General features: G+C 41.5%; 1 protein-coding gene across 1 annotated transcript in view; it reads left to right on the plus strand.

The window, feature by feature from the left end:
* plpp4 (phospholipid phosphatase 4) overlaps positions 1 to 18,476 on the plus strand; it is a 73,314-nt gene that overhangs the window by 9,034 nt on the left and 45,804 nt on the right. The window contains exon 2 of the mRNA XM_084375970.1: positions 7,012 to 7,416. Within this exon, the coding sequence (XP_084232096.1) occupies positions 7,328 to 7,416 (89 nt within the window). The 5' untranslated portion in view covers positions 7,012 to 7,327. The remainder of the gene's footprint in view (positions 1 to 7,011; positions 7,417 to 18,476) is intronic.

Consider the following 18,476-nt stretch of genomic DNA (forward strand, 5'->3'; position numbering starts at 1 on the left):
TCCAAATGATTTCTCGCTTTAGGTGTGCGAGAAATTGATCAGCGACAAGATTCTCATTCCAGGTAATTCGTGGCTTAGCTGTGAAGCCGCAAGTATCTGATAGAATTATAAGAGAAGAGAGTAGTTCACAGTCACGCTCTGTATGTGAGGCATGGTGTGTATAAAGTTAGTCTGAACAGTGTGAAAATATTAATAAACTGTTTACAAATATATATTATTGGCATTTTTCATAACTATCATCATAAACTGGCACTCAGAAAAGTTTATTTCAGCTCTGACCAGAAATTAATCTAGCCAGATGCAGAACCTTTTTCTGCAATAGCTACTGTATCCAATAACTTGAATTACAATAGAGCAAATGGATGGCAGTTTGACAGAGTTACAAATCAGATAAAACCCCAGTAGGCCCCAACCAGACAAAAAGAGCTGCATTTATATTCCTATTCTTGTCGCAGTTTAATATTTCATCACTGTGTGTCATTGTCAAAGGCAGAACTAATTGCTGACATTAATTACGAATTTCACTGATGGCATTAGCACTGATAAGTGTGATGATGAGCGGATTAGTCAAGCTGTGTTATACTTAAAGACCCAGAGCAAGATTAGGAGTATACAAAAATGGGGGACAGTGAAAGGAACATGATTATACACTAGCTTCCCTCTTTTCTCTATTCACAACATCTCACATTAATATACAGGTTCAATACAAATGTACAGCTTCAGAGCCATTTACTTATATTTAGCTTTAACTGCTTTTGTATCCATCCTGAGGCAGTGGATTTGACATAGAGTATAGTAATACATATAACCCATAGAAAAAAAACATAATACACTATTATATGAAAATAATTTCCATTTTGATACGTATAGTTACATACTAGGGCTGGGTATTGGCAAGGACTTCACGATACAACATGCATCATGATACATGGGTCATGATACGATTATATCACGATGCATTGGGATACGATGCATATTGCGATATATATTGCGATATTCCATGTAGTTCACTGAAAATGTGAAAACAGAACAGTTGGACACGTGAAAATAATGTGCATTAAGTGTTCTTTTGTGTCACTGAACTTATGTAGATACCATCATAATTCATAAAAGTATTCTTACTGTGTCTTTGAACACACTGATGAAGTCAAATCATAGCAGGTGAGCACAGTTCTCTCTGCAGTCTGGAGTGCATCCTCCACCTTTCCACTCGTCTAATCATAAAGAGCTGGAATAGCTTTTTTGGTGAAATACTTTCTGCTTGGTATTTCACACCTTGGCTCCAGTGTTTGTAGCATTTGGCAGAAACCTTCATTTCCGACCACACTGTATGGGCAGAGGTCCTTGCAAATAAACCCAGCGATCAACTTCATAATACTGGCAGCCCTCGGTGACATGAAAGGGAGCTTTGCCTTAAACGTTGCATTCACTGCTGCAGATTGACTCACAAAGCATTAGCCGCTTTCTCTACGAGGAGATCAGGGTGGTGGCATTGCAAGTGGTGTTCGTGGTGTTGCCCGTGTATCTTTACTTTCACCAGACAATAGTGTTTATCTCATCTCATCTCATTTTCTGCCGCTTATCCGTGAGGGTCGCGGGGATGTTACCGCTTTATCCCCCCCTTTCAGGGGGTTGCGGGGGTTACTGGAGCCAATCCCAGTTTTCAATGGGCGAAGGCCAGTGTACACCCCTGGACGAGTCGCCAGCTCATCGCAGGGCCACAATAGTGTTTATCAATTTTGTTTGTCCTAAACGTGGCTGGGGCATCATTCAACGTAACTTTCTTAACATTGCTGTCTGCCATTATCCAACTGTAAACTTCCTCTTCTTGTGTGTGATAAGTATGTGGGTATGTGCTAAGTGCCATTGTGAGGAGCCATGAAGTAGCGACGCTTGGGGGTCAAATTGGCTTTGAAATCTGTCTACAGAGCCTTATTTCTTTATTTAAAATATCTATATTTGCACCAGTGTATCAATACACGTATCACACGATATATTGTCGTATTGATACTTTGCCCCACCCCTATTACATTCATATGTTTTTTGAAAAATGTGAGAACAACTGTTGTTCTGGTATTCAGACTAAAATGTAGGAATAAACAGCAAACAGTTGGGAAAAAAAGAAATTACTTTCTTTCACAGTAAAAAAGAAATTAAAAATCTCACCCACGTTCTGAATTTTTTGAGATCCTGGTTCTCCAGAATATCAAATTTAACATCCCTGCCATCCTGGAACCTCACCAGTGTGCTTTCAGAACCAACAGATCCACAGATCTACTGCCCTTCACTCAGTCTTCACTTACCAGGAGTACAGCTACTGCACATCAGGATGGTCATCTGGAAAAAGATACAGAAGTCTCCGCTGCCATACCACAAGACTATGGAGCAGCTTCATTCCCCAGGCTGAGACTCCACAACTCATCATCAACACTAATAGTTACAGTATAACTGTAAAAACATTATTAAATATGGGTAAAAACAAAGAAACTGTAAACAAATCGTATTCTGTATCCAGATTTTACGGAAAATTTGTTACAGTAGGTCAAATACCATCCTGATTTGCAATAGTATCTAGATAACACCTACTTGATATATTCTCTAAAAATATAGCCGGACATGCACTGAACAGGAACCAATCAGAGCCAAGATGACTTATATGTCCAGACCTCAACAGGTTTTTTGTCTCACTGCTGCCAATCAATTAGCTTGAGTGTGGGCCCCAGAGAAAAATCTGGCTGTCGCTTGCGTCACAATTTCCGAGAGATCTTTTGAATTAGACAGTCGACATTTTAATATCAACTCGGTCCGGTTCACTGAAGGTGTGTCTTATCTTTTAATTTAACCAAAGGTAAAGTTTTGGTCAGACAAAGGGTGAATGACAAAAAGATATTTTATCAGTATGGGTCACTGCTTTCATTCTTATTAGCAGATGTTGCATGCAAGTAATATGAGAATTTGTAGCAAGATCAAAAGCGGCTTCAAGCTACACTACCTGTGTGTTAAATATGAATAATTTTGATCGGAGTTGTATGCTGTCAATCCAATGTGACTAGACAGAACAGCATGCTATTGAAAACAACACTGTGTCAACCAGGATCCTTAAGCAATTACTCACCTAAAACTTATGATTCTGCCCCGACCAAACTGTGGATATTAATAGTTCACATCACAGGATGAAAACTTGGACTCAAGTTGTTGTGAAGCAGTGCAGTCCACTGAAATGGACTATCGATCTCTCTTCTCTTTACTTTAGGTGGTTGAAAAATTCCAGTCACAGGCAATGATTAAATCAGAGCCTGATGCCAAGATAAATTGTATTTAACATATACTCAAACTGAAATTAGCTGGCACAGCTCTTGTCAGCTGACCTCAGGACAACTTAAGTGGCTCAGCACTCTTCCTTGAGAGCAGTGACTCCCGCACTTTAAAGTTGTGATCTCTTATATAAAGCAATATGTCTACCTTTGAGTTATTTCCCTTCACTTACTGATTCTTTTGAATAGTTTTTAGAGACCTCAATAAAACAACAACAAAAAAAGAAACTATTTTGTTTAGCTCAATTTTTAGTATAAGTATTTAAAGCTATCAATCATTTTTTGTGTGTGTATGTGCCTATTCTAATGACATACAAAGTCATTAGACACCTGGCAGGTGTTCAGAAGAAGTTACATAGATGTGTTTTAACTGTCACATTAGAAAAAATGTTAACGCTTCAGTTGTTTGGCAGGAATTATTTAAATAAGTGCATGATATATTCAGTTATAATGTGAAAAATTCATAACGGGGCAAATGATAAAAGAATATCCCTACATAAGTTGCCCAAGGGGACAGAAGAAGTAAGGAAATTTTCCAGATGAATGGCCAAATACTGGTTGAAATATGACTCTTGGACTCAGAAAGGTTTTTCTTAGCTTTAAAACACTTTACTTCACTATTATGCTGCATTTCAAAGTAATTTCATGCCCAGTTTTTGACGCATTAGTTGCCAAGAACAAAAGACACCAAGTTCATGAAGGTCAGATCAGGACAAAACTCGCTGGATGACTGATTCTGTAATTGGAGAGCCAAATTGTTGTTGATCGAGGATGTCAACCATTCTGAGTTGTGAAATGTGTCTCTTTCCCTTTTAGGCGTGATGTTGAATTGACTGACACAGTTGGCAGAGCTGAATAAATTTTTTTTAGGGAATAATTATGGAACCCCAAAGATAAAACTTGGTTGCTTTCCCCTTCATGCCACCCTTCAAGTACAACTACTTCATCTTCCATCTTCTGACACATCACTTTTTGTCTGATGTACATCTTGTGTAGCCACAGATACAGTGCTCAGCGAAGGAGTATGTTATCACGTAGTAGCATTATACAACAGTATCAAACTTTACACCCCCTTAGGTGGATCAGCATGTAAAAACGCTGCCCACATCCTGATATAACTCTGTATATAAAGCACGAATGAGGGATGTTTTCCAATAAAACCTCACCCAAAGTGTAATGAGCAGAGATGCCCAATAAAGCTTAGAACCCTGGGAGCAATGGACCAATCCGTACGCAGCATGATGAGTCACTGTCACAGAGACTATCCTAAGCAGAGAAGAGTACATCCACCCATACCCACCGAGGTGATTAGGAGGACTTCGTAACGATGCATTCAACTTTGATTTATTGAAGTTCGACCTATTTTTGAGCGTGCCATATGTCTAACTCTGCGTTGTAAGCACAACCTCAGGGAATGTGACTCACAGTCAACCTCGCAGAGAAAGAAATAGAGCTCAAGAGGTGGGTCAAGAAACAGAAATATTGAGATGCCGATTGCAATTAATGCAGGTAAATAAAAGAATATTGATGAAACGGACGGTTATGGCTTTTTGATATAGCTCAACAAACAACAAAGACAAAGCCAGCGTGATAATAACCAGAAAGAGCACCATTTTCTGCCCTATAATTGAGTGTTTATCATGTCCTGTGCTGATGCGGGGAAAGGTCTGTAAAGCCCTCCTGACCGGAGTGAATCATCCAACTCGCAAGCGCTGCGATGCTGCGAGCTAAAACCATGTTGATAGCTCATAATAAACATGACACACTCTCTAAAAGCTGAGAGGTCTGATGGCTGCCTGAGAGCTTTGAAGTTAGAGCTCACCTCCTCACCTACCGCCATCTTACGTCTCCTATTGTTTTGTTTTGTCCTTATTAGCGAGGCTGGCAAAGACTTCAGGCGCATCACCCACTACTCCAGTGTAAGAAAGGAGCAGATCAAAACCTCAACTGTGTACCTGAGCGTGTGCATGCATATGTTCATTCATCTTAGTTGTATGTAGCTAACAGGATGTCTTGTTAACCGGCACGGAAATTACACATGCAGAGTCAGTTTCAGTTGACCTAGAAAGGCTTCTGGAAAGTTTTTGGGTCAGGGGCTTTTTATTTCATGATAGTCTCCCCCTCTCACACATTCATATACACACAGAGGCATATCTTGGATTGGCAGGTAATGCAGGAGGGCCGGTTTTAGACGGCATCAAATATTCATGTGTATCTATGAAGTGCTGGCCAGGTTTCCTGGCCCGTAGGTACACTGCTGCCTCTGCTCCTTTATCACTGTCTGACTGCGAGGACCCTGAGGTGCTAGATTCTTCATAGTGGTATGATTGGAAAGTATGTGGAGGAGCCAACAGAGAGGAGGGCTCCCCTGCACCAGCGTTCTTATGGCACAGTAATGAAATATCACATGTCAGTCTGAGTGTTGGGCCTAATGGCTTCCAGGAGCAGTGACGTTCCGGTCATGAACACCTACCAGACTGGCCCTGTGCTTTGTCACATTTACTGTGAGGGCTTCATTATTTATGAGGAGATGTTTGTTCAGGAGTGATGTCACTCGGCTTCAGAAAGAAATGGGGACTTGAGTCTGCCACTTGAACTCAAGTCGCACTTAAATCGCCACACACAGAGACTTGACTTGGATTCGCAATCTGGGGCTCGTGAACAATCTCTGTTTTTTAAGACGGTCATTCCCTCTCTCCCTTCCTCCCGTTTCACATGCTCGCAGCCTAAGCTCGCAGCTCTTTCAGGCCCCTCGGGCGATTTTTCTTTATTGCAACTCTGTTGCCTCTATGTGCCCTGTGTCTCTATAAAGACACAGGGCCCAAACAAAAGACCCGCCAAATGCAACGTCTGCGGAATCAAAATAAAGGACGCTGGATCGACCGCGTCGAACAGGCATCTGAAAACACACCCGGATAGTTCAGTTAGTCAGCTGTGAATGTTGAGTGTATGCTTGCCACACTTGTTCACATAGTGCTGGCTTTGCCATAACAGTAAAAACGGTCAGGTAATTTACTAGTCCACGTTCTGCTGCCACCATCTGCTGGCTACGAAGGTGAGTAAGACCTCAATACTTGCTCCATATTGTCGCTGTCACTGTCTTGCATGTCACAGGACAAAATACAGTTATGAACTCTAAAGGAAAGCTGTCTTTGTCTGTATTTTTTTTATATTGAAATGCATTAAGTGTGTTTAAAGTGATCATATACCAAAAAAACTGATGAATGGCGACACAATGCTAAATAGATGAAGGAGTGATAATAACAGTACATGCTTTGAATGCTTAAATATGGATATGGCATACAGCAAATGTTAGAAAGCTCATTACAGACATAAGAGACTTGAGACTTGACTTGGACTTGCAAAAGAAGACGTGTGGGCATCTCCGGCTTCAGACTTGACGTGAAGAAATTCAGTTCTTCGCAGTAGCCGGTAACATTATTGGACAGGAGCGCTGAACTCATTCATCCAGCCTCCTGTGAAGTCCTGAGTGGGGCTTGAGAAACTCCTAGTCATCTGTGAAGCCAATGGGTGAGAGAGGGAGAGAGAGTGAAGAGAGAGAGAGACCCACTCAGACTCCACACTCACTCAGCGACGCTCAGAGTCTCTCTCTTTACTTTACAGTCTCCCATCACTTCCACCCTCAGCACTAACCCGCACCTCTAATGTTTTCCCATGTCTTCTGCTCCCGACCCAGTTGAAGTGATTGATGGGAGTGGATGAAGGAGACTTTCGCTCGATAGAGGAGCCGCTGACAGCAACAGAGTTGCAATAAAGAAAATCGCCCGAGGGGCCTGAAAGAGCTGAGAGAGACGGAGACCGGCAGGAGACAAGGCGAAGGCGAGAAGGCTGCTTCAGGTGACCGAGTCGCGATGGAGGCGCACGGCGCGTGTGATTAAGGAGCTCCGCGCCTGGAAGCGCTCGCTTTGTTAAAGGTGGATTATAAAGTGAGCAGCATCCCTCAGAACTGACCTCGTTTGTATCATTTTCACTAGACGGATTATCTCAGAATCATGAACGTGTCGCCTCCGGACCGCAGGAAAAACATGCGAGAACTGGCTTTGGAGATTGGCATCCGAGTTCTGCTTTTCGGAGTTTTTGTGTAAGTAAAGTCGACTTTTCTGCTCTCTGTCAAACATAGTCCGGCTTTTTTAAGACGCGTAGGCTTCACGGCTGTGTGGTGACATGCTTTATAGACAGTGAAGTGAGCTGTAATCAGGCTCATTTGCCGCGGTGTGGTGCTGGACGGACAGGTCCCTGTGCTGAGCCGCGGATCGTGAACGCATCACCGCTGAACGACAGCGGCCGGGCGCTGCGTTAACAGGTTGCAAAAAAAGCAAGTTAAATATCCAGCAGCGTGTTCCCTCCCGTCATGAATCGAGTGTCGTTATTCTTGAGAAATAAACTAGTGGTGCTTGTGACCGAGAGGCAGAAGAAACCGACAGTGAAACAAGGGAAGCCCAACGCAGCGGTAGATGTCTATCACACTTTGCACTGATGCTGCGTCTCACAGGCGCAGCCCTCAAAACTAACAGAAATATGAATTTTTAATTGTTTGTCTGGCCTGAAGGTACGACGCCTTGTTTTTGTTTTTGCATCATTAGTGTGTCACTTATTGATTTTCTGCTTGATGTGAAATGAAAAAGAAAAGCCCCGGGTCCTGCTTTCATTCCACCTCTGAAAAGAAACTTTGAAAAAAATCAGCTCCTCTGATTTTGGTGTGTGTAGCCACACAGCCTGTGTACATTATCATTAATATGTGTCCTTGGGAGGAGTGGTCCAGCTGTATCTGTGCTGCTGTCAGCCTAAAGGGATTATAGAGCCCGATGCTGCACAGTTCACAGTGGTTGACATGGTAGAAATCTCAACTGGAGGGATCAGTTTAAAGAATGAGACATGTCAGAGAGGAGGCAGCAGAGTGTCACACTGAAGCCTCCTCGTGTTGCTCTTTGTGTGTGTGTGTGTGTGTGTGTGCGATTCACATTTGTGGCTGATTTGTTAGCGTGTGCCGGTGCTCGAGGCCACATAAAAAGCAATTTCACACAATAACATCATCATCATCATCATCAACTAACTGCTGCATTCTGCCACAAAAGCGCCACTCACAAAGTCCTTGATCACTGTAATGAATTGAGTTTCTCTCCCTGTATTCCCTCCTCAGCACGCAGAAAACAAGCAAAGGAAAATAAACTGTTTGTAATGGGTCCCTGTCAGTAAACTTGATCGCTTTGTGCCCCTGAACTGAGTAAATGACAGCTTTACTCCTTTAATGTGACCATGCAACATCAAATCCTTAAACACTCATGTCATCTTCATACCTGCGCTGTGCAGCTTTGCGATGGAAGTGACATTTTAGCACCACCGCATGGGCAGTTGTGACAGGATAGGGGTAAAGATTGGTGGAACAATGAGCCCCGCAAGTCTAATTCTATTATTTAGTTGATTATATTTTTGTTTAGTTACATTTGAAAGGTGTGTTGTGCTCTTTGCTAAAAGATGCACCATGTACTGCAGTTTTGGGAAAGAAGAGGTCTTCACGGGCCGATTTTTTTATACCTACACAAACAAATCAAAAACTGACCTTAAAGGACAACACAATATCATACTGTTTTACTTTGTTTATATGTGGCGGGCCCTGCCACCTTTCCAGCTTCAAACAGTGTTCTGGGGACCTTATTTTCCTCTGAGAACAGCTTGTTTGTTCAGGTATGGAAAAGATAAATATTTCTGAGTTTGTATTATTACCTCATTAATATTGTAAATATTAAGATTCAGAGTTTCAATTTCTCCTCCAAAACTACATAGTGGCCCTTAAAGATTGAGAGCCTTGAGAACAAAGGAGCAAGTTTCGATCATATCTTCTGACAGAGGGAGCCTTCGGTCCAATACATGTCACTCTTTTGGCACTGGCAGTAATTGTTGTAGTGAACTACTGTGGCTTTTCGCCGGCAAATCAGAGAGAGTTGCCCTCTGGCCCCAGAGAGCAGCAGTTCCCTGTTCTTGTTTCACCTCGCAGCCCGAGATTAAAGCAGGATAATTGGGGTCAACTAGAGTCTGTGGTTTTCTTCACTGGAGGTGCAAAGGACAGTTTTAAGCTGCTGCCTTTTGTGTCTGCTGTTCGGTGTAGCTGTAGCGTGCTGTAGTTCTATCTCGTGAAGAAAATGGCAGCCGTATCCATGTATCTTTACCAATAAGAATCAGCAGTCGTGCATTTTTTTGTTTCTTCACTGCTTAGTTAAATCTTCTCCTTTCGCAATTTCATTGCATTGCTGTCACGAGTAGAAAAAAGAGTGGAGAAAGAAAAGATCTGATTTTCTCATTTGTTGATCACATGCCTTCATAATAGCGAACATGTACCGAGGGAGGCTGAAGTTTGGGCTCATGAGCAGATATAAATGCGTCAGGGAGACGTCTTTAATCAGAGATCACACATGCGAGTTCTGTCAGTCTTTGTGTCTTTGATTCTGATTAAATAATGCTGACTGTAACCCACACAAACTGTTTTTCTCCACAACATCTCTATTCTCTCTGAGGACTGGGATTTAAACCATGGAGCCGTGAATTCCCTGCATTATTAGTTTCCAATCTTTTCCCAAATATGACCTACCTCGAAGGGAATATCACTTTTTATTTGCCCTCGCTTGCCAAGCTGCCTGTTTGTTCCAGGCCTCAGGAGGTGCGCTGACCTTATATTGACGGGCCAAGTGTGTGACGCTAGGTCGACCCTGTGCTATCAAACTGCTAATGCCATGCAGCCATCATAGCTTGGTGGGCACCCCGGGAGTCGCACATCTCCCGCGTGTAAGGCAAAAAGTTCAATCTAAATGGAAATAGATCTTTTGACATTTAACAAAGTGGAGAAAACAAAAGCTGAAAACTGAATCGGAAAAAGATACATTTCTTTGTTTTTTTTCCTGCGGGTAGCCACTCAGCATGGAAAGAGAGGATAATGAGGCTGTTGCTGTTCTGCTTCCTTGTAATCTGGAGCAAAACACGCAAGAGCTCAGACGAACACCAAGAAGTCATTTCTTCCTTGAGTGCTTGTGAGGTAGAACTCATGTCCTCAATAACTCAACCCAAGCTCAGAGTTGGGACACTTGACTAAGCAGAAGGGTTCCTGTTAATATCAGAATGATGAATGAGGAGGCAAAGCAAGAACGAGACAGAGGTGGAAGGTGGAAGGTAAGATGGAGGACATGGAGTTGGGAAGATCTAGATAGTTTGGAGATTTTACAGATTAAGACCTGAGGCACATCAAATAGAGAGACACAAACAAACTCCTATCAGTGCCATCTGAGAGAGTGGTGATGGAGCGATTGGCCAGAGAAGAGGGCATTTTTACGGGCTAATGCACACGACAAAACAGAATAGATCTGTTTGCACCACAGGGACCCATTTAGATTTAAGTCGATGTGACTCTTTTATTGCTGAGAATTATGTTTACTGATAAAGAATATAGGTATTTGCATCAAAGCATGCCAGAGTGTCCTATATAAGATTAGCTAAATATCTTTGAATTTTAAGGATTGCAGTATAGTTGTTGTCAAAACTAAACAACACCCTCATCCCTCAAAACAGTGTTCGCCGCTGCATGTCATCCTCTCCTCTCAGAGGAAGGCTTAGGAGCAGCTCTGGGATACAGCCCAGGGCCTTGGCAAGTCTCAGAAAGCCTTGTGAGATGGGGAAGAGTAGAATGTCAGGCCTTAGACTGTTTAAGAGTAAGCGGATTGTTTAGCTTGCATGTTAAGGATGGGGGGGCTCTCGTGCTATGGTTTTGAGGAGGAAATCTCTTAGTAGACAATTTTCAGCAGTCATCAGAGCACATTATCTCTGCGTAGTTGATGTAGACGAAAAAAAGTATTTTAATTTTGGCGAATGTTCCGGTTATTCATGTTATGGTTATTGGATTAATAATGAAACACTTTAAGTTGTAATCCTTAAATTTAGGTTCCGGTTAATTGGCGACACCCATTGTTACCGCGGTAGTTTAATAGTACAAGAAACGCTTGTTGGGCTGCCACAACAGAGCAATGGGTTGATCTGTGTACAGTGCAGCCAAACAAACTCTTGTTGTAGTGATTGCTGATTTTATTCTGCAAGTGGCGCAAGCAATTTCCAACACAAAGGAGTTGACTTTGTTATCTTACTGAGGAGCTGGAGGTGTGCAGCCTGCTGCTATTTGTTGTTCCATTAGCTACACTTTTGCAAAAATAAAAATTCTGCTGACGAAAAGATGCCAAAAGTGCACTTTTTAAAACTGATTCTTGCTCTGTGACAGCTTCAGAGTAAAAGCCGCCCGCTGTTCTGCTATTTGAACACATTTAATGTGAAGCAGCAGTGTGAGGGATGTTGTGTGAGCAGTTTTTAAAATGTCTGGCTTTGCAAACGATTCATACTTACCAAAAGTTTTGGAAAGGTAAATCGCCTCAGCTGGCAGCCTTGACACTGCTCCTGTGGCTGCAATGTAATCCTGCCGCTGTTAAAGTTTTGTCCATTAAACATGCTCTTTTTTTCACTGACAGGCTGAGGTTCCTATACAAATAGAATTGATGTTAAATTCTTTTCCTGACCATAAAACACAAGTCTTGCTCAAATCTCGCAAGAGGTGAGTTGTTGCAAGAAGATGCTGCGTGATATCAGAGCGAGACTTCTCTGTGAGCAGGCCTTATTTTTCTGCTTAAACAAAACAGATCTTATTATAAAACAAAGAAGGAAAAACAAAGAAGGATTGTTCCTGTCATGCTGTCAGACACTTTGACTAACCGCACCTCAGAAAGAAGCACTTTGAGTGGACTTTACTTTGAAGGTTGGATTTGCCCCAAAGGATTATGTTTTAGCCATTTCAGCTGCGTCACGGCTGTCATCTGAGGGGATCTACTGGACCTATTCCAAAACTTTTGTGAAGTATAAGTCATTTCTACAAAAGAACATGTTTAATATAGGTCACAGGTTTAAAAATACCAGAATTCCCCTTTGATGCCTCTCTGATAGTGTGTAAGGAAGGTGAACGGTAAAGAGCGAGGCTGTAATCATTGAGATCAAATTGTGCTGCATTACATGCGTAGTTTTCCCGCACAAGTAAATCCCTAGTGCTTAGCGTGGCAATATGAATTGAGCGCCGGAATGGCGGACTCAACGTGCACTCAACATCTATAGCAGGAAAAATGCAGATCATAAATAGAATAAAAAATGGCTTTGATTTCATGAGAATCTTTAGGGACAATTTTGTGGTAAAGTACTGACACTAAAATATGAATTATAAAAATGATAAAATCTTAATACAGGAAACACATTCACTGATATATTGAGCCAAAGGCCCCAGGTGTGAGTGCCACTCTAAAGCTTTAATAAATGCTGTCAGGTACTGTTTAATATTAATCCTGTAAACTGAAAGTGTTTGGGCACTGCACCGTGCAGCTCTGAAGCTTTCAGCTCTTTGTTTTATTGCACCGGTCTATATGGTTCCGTTCAAACAGCTTTTCCCATGGGTAAAATTTCCCAGCAAACAAGCTCACTCAGGCTGATTTTACAATACCTGCGCTCAGGGTAAGGGCAGAGGGCTGAAGTAAAAGAGTTGCTGATGAGGAAAGTCCAACATCGAGCGTGACAAGCCGGGCATTTTTCTCATTGACTTAAGGCACGGACCTAAGGCAGGAACTCTGATGGCGAGAAAGATGATTCTGATGAAATACAGGTTTCTGACATAGATTGACGAAATTGTCACGTGTCGCTTTTAGTTTTTTTTGGGTCTTTAGATTTTATTGTGGTCAGAAATCACTTAACAAGAGACACATCTGTCTCTAGCTAGATGAATCTGCTGTTACTTCCACCTTTCACAGCCTGCATGATGATTACAGTGCATTCTCCATCTGCGTTCCTTAATTTTGGCAACCGACTTCTGAGGCACTGACTCACAGGCCATCCAATCTGTAACCCTCATTATCTCGGAGAAAGAAGGAAAAAATTGAGATCGCAGGCTTGACAGCTGACTGTGGTGGGAGGGACGTGGAGACACTTTCAATTTACACTTGATGCTGCTGGAACAGATTGACCGGAGGGGAAACAATGACCGAAAAGGGTGTGACCTCGAGGAGTGTTCACGTATCGATTGTCGTCTGAAATAGAACAGAGAACACCCATTTTTGTACTTGTATGTAAAATCAATCTGATTAATTACTTTGTTCTTATAGGGGTAGCAGTCTATTCAGGGACATCCAATTTAACCAAACAAAGGAAAGATAATTTGACAAGTCCGGTTGAAAGCATGGCTGAATTTACAAAGGTGGTACACAGCGTTTCAGGGTTTTTTTTTTTGTATGCCCAATTTGATTCGTGACCATGGAAAAAGATGGAATAATGAAAGCGAGATGAATGAGAAAATGGACAAACAGAAAGGACAGACAGACAAAAGAGGATTCATGCAAAGTGAGGGTGGACAGAATGGAGCTGTTTGTTTTGAGCAGGAGGATAGAGGAGGGGAGGCAGAAAAGGGACACAAGTGTGGATCAGCGAAATCTGCAGGTGCTGTTGAAATGAATGTTATTCCAATGAGAGCAGAGACAGCTGACTGTGGCACCAAGACCAGGAATTCCCCGACAGCTCGGTCTGTCACCGCTCTAAGCTACTCTGGCATTTTATTCGTCACAATCGTTTGATCAGCTCATTATGCTCGCTGTCCCTGCTGTCATCTATCCAACCCCATCTCTTTATCCCTACATAGGCATCAGATCCCTCGCTTTCGCTCCACGTGTCCTTTTCACCGTTTCTTCTTAAAGGAATATGCCAAGTTTTTGGAGAGACTGGCCTATGGGTCACCACATCCATTAGATGATGAAATGATACTGTAGGTACAGAAATGAGAGGCTAGGAGAAGCAATAAAATGAAATAACTCAACAACTTTAGGATGGATTGCCATGAAATTTCATTCATGGTTCCTCGATGATGAATCCTACTGACTTTAATGATTTCCTTGATGTGTCCTCGACCGTGAGGTTCACATTTGTGCTTTTTACCAAAATGTCCCAACGAGTATTAAACGGAATTCATTGGATTTTTTTTTTGGACATTCGCATCGCTGTGGTAATCTCAGCAACTTCATTAGATACAAATTTTAATGTAAAAATTTGAATTGAATTTTTATTTTAAAAAAAACATTGCCGCATTAGTTTTGCAGTTCAAATCAAATCCAATCTAATCAATTTGATTTATATAGCCCAAAATCACAATCACACTGCCTCAATGGGCTTCACAATCTGTACAGTGAACAACATCCTCTGTCCTTAGAGCCTCGATTTGAGTGGTGAAAAACTTGCACTGTTGAGGATTGAAAAAAAAAAACTTTTAACGGGAAAAAAGAAGATGGAAGAAACCTCAGGAAGAGCCACAGAGGAGGGATCCCTCTCCCAGGACGGACCGACATGCAATAGATGTCGCATTTACAGAAAAAAACAATGAAATCACAGTTTACAAGTTGCCTTGACAGAAAATGTGATACAAATTATAATATATGTAAAGTGTGTGGATCCAGGAGACGACTGAGCAGGACGAGGCATCGCCAAGTGGTGCTTGAGTCACACGACCTCGTCTCCACCATGGTGACCTGGAGGAGGGCAGGCCACACCAGATAATTAGCAGTAAAACAGAGAAGATCAAAGTGAAGAGGCATCAAATTTTACAGAAATACAGATATAATGAGATAGTTAAACAGAGGAGAGCAATGATCCAGCGGAGTCCAGGATATGACGATCCATATGCATCAATATGTGAGGCAGCAGGAGCCAGGAGAGGTAGATGGTCCGGTCATCAGCAGCACCTTAAAGTCGGATCTTATATAAATTGGGAGCCATTGCAGTGATGCTAGGATTGGTGTAATATGATCACATTTTCTTGTACGTGTTAAGACTCTAGCTGCAGCATTCTGACTTTTAGTGCTCTCACGCGGCAGAAACGAAAATAAGGCTTTGCAATAATCTAATATAATGAAACAAAGGCATGAATCAAGAGCGCTGCGTCAGCCGTGGACAAGGAGGACCTGACTTTAGCTATGTTTTGTGCAGGTGGTAAAAAGCGATCTTGGTACACCAAGTACAAGTAAAAAGTGTTTCTTGTTCTTTTTGTTGCCACTAAAAACAAAAATTAAAACAAAAGTTAAAAAAATTGGTTTCTCTTCTCTTTACGGCAGGCAGTATGCCGTATGTGTAAATGCAGTTGTGTTGTGACAGTATGCACTAGCTCAGCTAACATGTTGGCAGAAAGGGTAGGACACAGCCTTTACTTTGTGCACTTTAATATTCTATGAGCTTTGACCTAGTTAACGGATGCATTAGTCGCTTGTTGGAACATGATGTACTGTTGTCTAGCCCAGGTTTTCTTGTTTTCACAGAGGCAGTGGCTAAAACTGTCCGTCTTGGTTAAGTTGGCTGTCTAAACGTACAGCCTCACTGTAGATTGTTAGTAGCTGCAACATTACTCCATCGCCAGTTTTTAGGCACACTAAAACTAAAACGAATGAACGAATTCCAACACATCAGCCTGGCGTTAAATCGTAAGCCATTTCTATAGGCTAAATGAACTCTGTAAAATGTCCGGAGAATTGAGTGCAGACGATGCTTGGAGGTGGCCTTTCACACTGTAGCACACAAAACTAGATTGTCTTCGTCAGTGGAAATTTTTAATATTTAGGTAGTGTGTGTAGCAGGATGCATGAGGAGGACTGAGCCATAGTGATGACATCTTTTGGTTGATATCAATACTACATGTATGTATTCAGAGGCGGTCGCAGTATCGGAGTAAAAGTGGAAAGCAATACACAGGTAAAAGCAGAAAAGTGTAGGAAGCAGCTGCACTCCATGAAATGTCATTAAAGTCATCAACGCACCAACTCACTCACGGTGAATTCTTCGAAGAATTACCTACTTTATTCACACATTGATTCAAACAGAAATGACACAGACTTTGTACTATAGGGATCTGGCATGGTAAAGTTTGGCTAAAGTTTGGGCCCTGCAGTCATGAATTTTTAAAGGAAAAACACAAAAAGTGTGCCGTTTTTTTCCCACCCCATAATATAATTGAGGATAGAGACACTATATTAGAAACAGCTTTCAGTCTAACGCAATACAACCCAACAACACCACAACAAACCCAATCTTCTGAAATGATCATGAAGTTCTCTGTAACAGCACCCTGCAAATGTTTCAACAAACTTGAAAACAGTTGTTGTAGCAGACTGCATTAGTTTTACCTCGGTTTATCTAATAAACTGGCGTCAAGAGTGAGTGTAAAGAAGCACAGAAAATAACACATTTGCTCAGCAGACAGATTCAGGTCAACGTGAAGTTAATCAAAGCAGACATTTCCGCTGAATTTTGCCATGAATTCATTACATCATATCTAAAGTTAAGTGTTTTCTCTTCTGCTGCATCCAGCCTGCACTTGTTTCAGAACGAGGTTTTGGAAGAAATCAGAACTAATTTTCTCTACTTGATGTTGTAATCATTAGTGACATGTGTTTAAAACAAGGACAATTAATAACTTATTCATATTTTGTAGTTGTTTCATCCCAAATCGGACTTAATTCCCAGGCCTCCCCTATAGCTCTCATTAGATAGTGAAATTAAGAAAATTAATCAGACGCCACCATGTTCACAGGAGGCATTTAGTAAAAATTAAATCCAGTCATTAAGACTACAGTCACAGTATGGATCGTGCTTATGCTGATGGGCATTTCAGCTGGAAATTCCTATGCTGGAATTAAACTGCTACTATAATACAATTAAAGTTGGCACTGCTGATCTGAGAAGGTCTTGCAATATGGTATTCTGTTACAAGTCTGTTCAGTGTTTGGACAGACTTTATGATGCACTTTCTTCATCGTGATCGGGTTGGATCCAGCAAACCCATTTCTTTTAACCTTTAATAAATAAGTAAAAATTCTGGTTGTTGAAAATAATTTCATGTTACATGTTTCCCGGCTGATCAATCACCAGCAGTACATAGTGTAAACTAAATGATACGTAAGCACAGTCAAAGCTCAATAAATTAGGAAAAAAAAGCACCCCAGCTTGAAATAAAACCACTATTATATAATATATTAAACACACAAGTATCATGGGATCATGGGAGTTGTTGTCCTCATTGTTAAGCAACCACCATTGCCAATGAAAATCTATCTGCGCGACTCAGTCACAGGCAAGGTCATGTTTGAGTGTGAGTCCACACCAAAAGTGATAACTTTAACAATAACTATAAATAGATTGTTTAAAAAATGAGTCCACACAAGGACTATAATGATAACGAAGGTGGGAAATTATTGGGATCACTTTCAGAACGACTTAATGAACGATAGAAACACTGACAGCCAATGAGAATATACCTGAAGGTACAGGGCTGTCAATCAGCTTGATTTTGGGGACATTTTACTACAAAATAACGTCCATGGGGTGCTTTGAATAGTGATTTACAGTATTTTATCTGAGGTAATTAATGGTATTTAGGAGACACTTTCGATGGTCTTCTCTGGTAACTCAGTCTTGGATATTTATCCAACTTATCGAATACCGATATAAACAGTATATATACTATATATACAGTATGTATAATGTATATTAGGCTGCAAATTACACACAAAAAACATCATTTTTCAGGAGACATACTGCCAAGCGGGCTCTGGCGCTGATGGAGTCTCTGAAGTTTGCTTTGATGTCGTTTAAAACGGTTGCCAGGATAATTGGTGTCTACTCAGCCAAAAGTATGAATACAATTTGCCTTCAAAAGACGACAACTCTCCTAAAAGAGTGCTGGATTCTCCTAACTTCTGTCATCTTTGAAGAATTTTGTAAAACCATATACTTCTGGGGGGATTTCTTTTTTGTCTCTCTGTGTAACATACGGTACAGCAGTAACAGGTCATCTATATCCATTTTCCTAAGCTGCTGACAGAGCTGGAGTGCGCAGCAGACTGGGACAACCGAAGAAGTCTGCGTGTTTACCAGGGAAACTACGGCTCTCAACCCCCCTGTATACAAACAAAACACAAGGAAAACTTGATATAAGCTATCTGTGATAGCTGACTCCAACTGTTAACTCACAAGCCTACTCATCCTAAACGTAACAACCAATCACAGAAGAGAGCCCAGCAGAGTGTCCCTCCCCTGTCCCTC

Source organism: Pagrus pagrus, assembly GCF_965226575.1.
Source record: "Pagrus pagrus genome assembly, chromosome: 15".
In the NCBI taxonomy this organism is placed as follows: Eukaryota; Metazoa; Chordata; class Actinopteri; order Spariformes; family Sparidae; genus Pagrus; species Pagrus pagrus.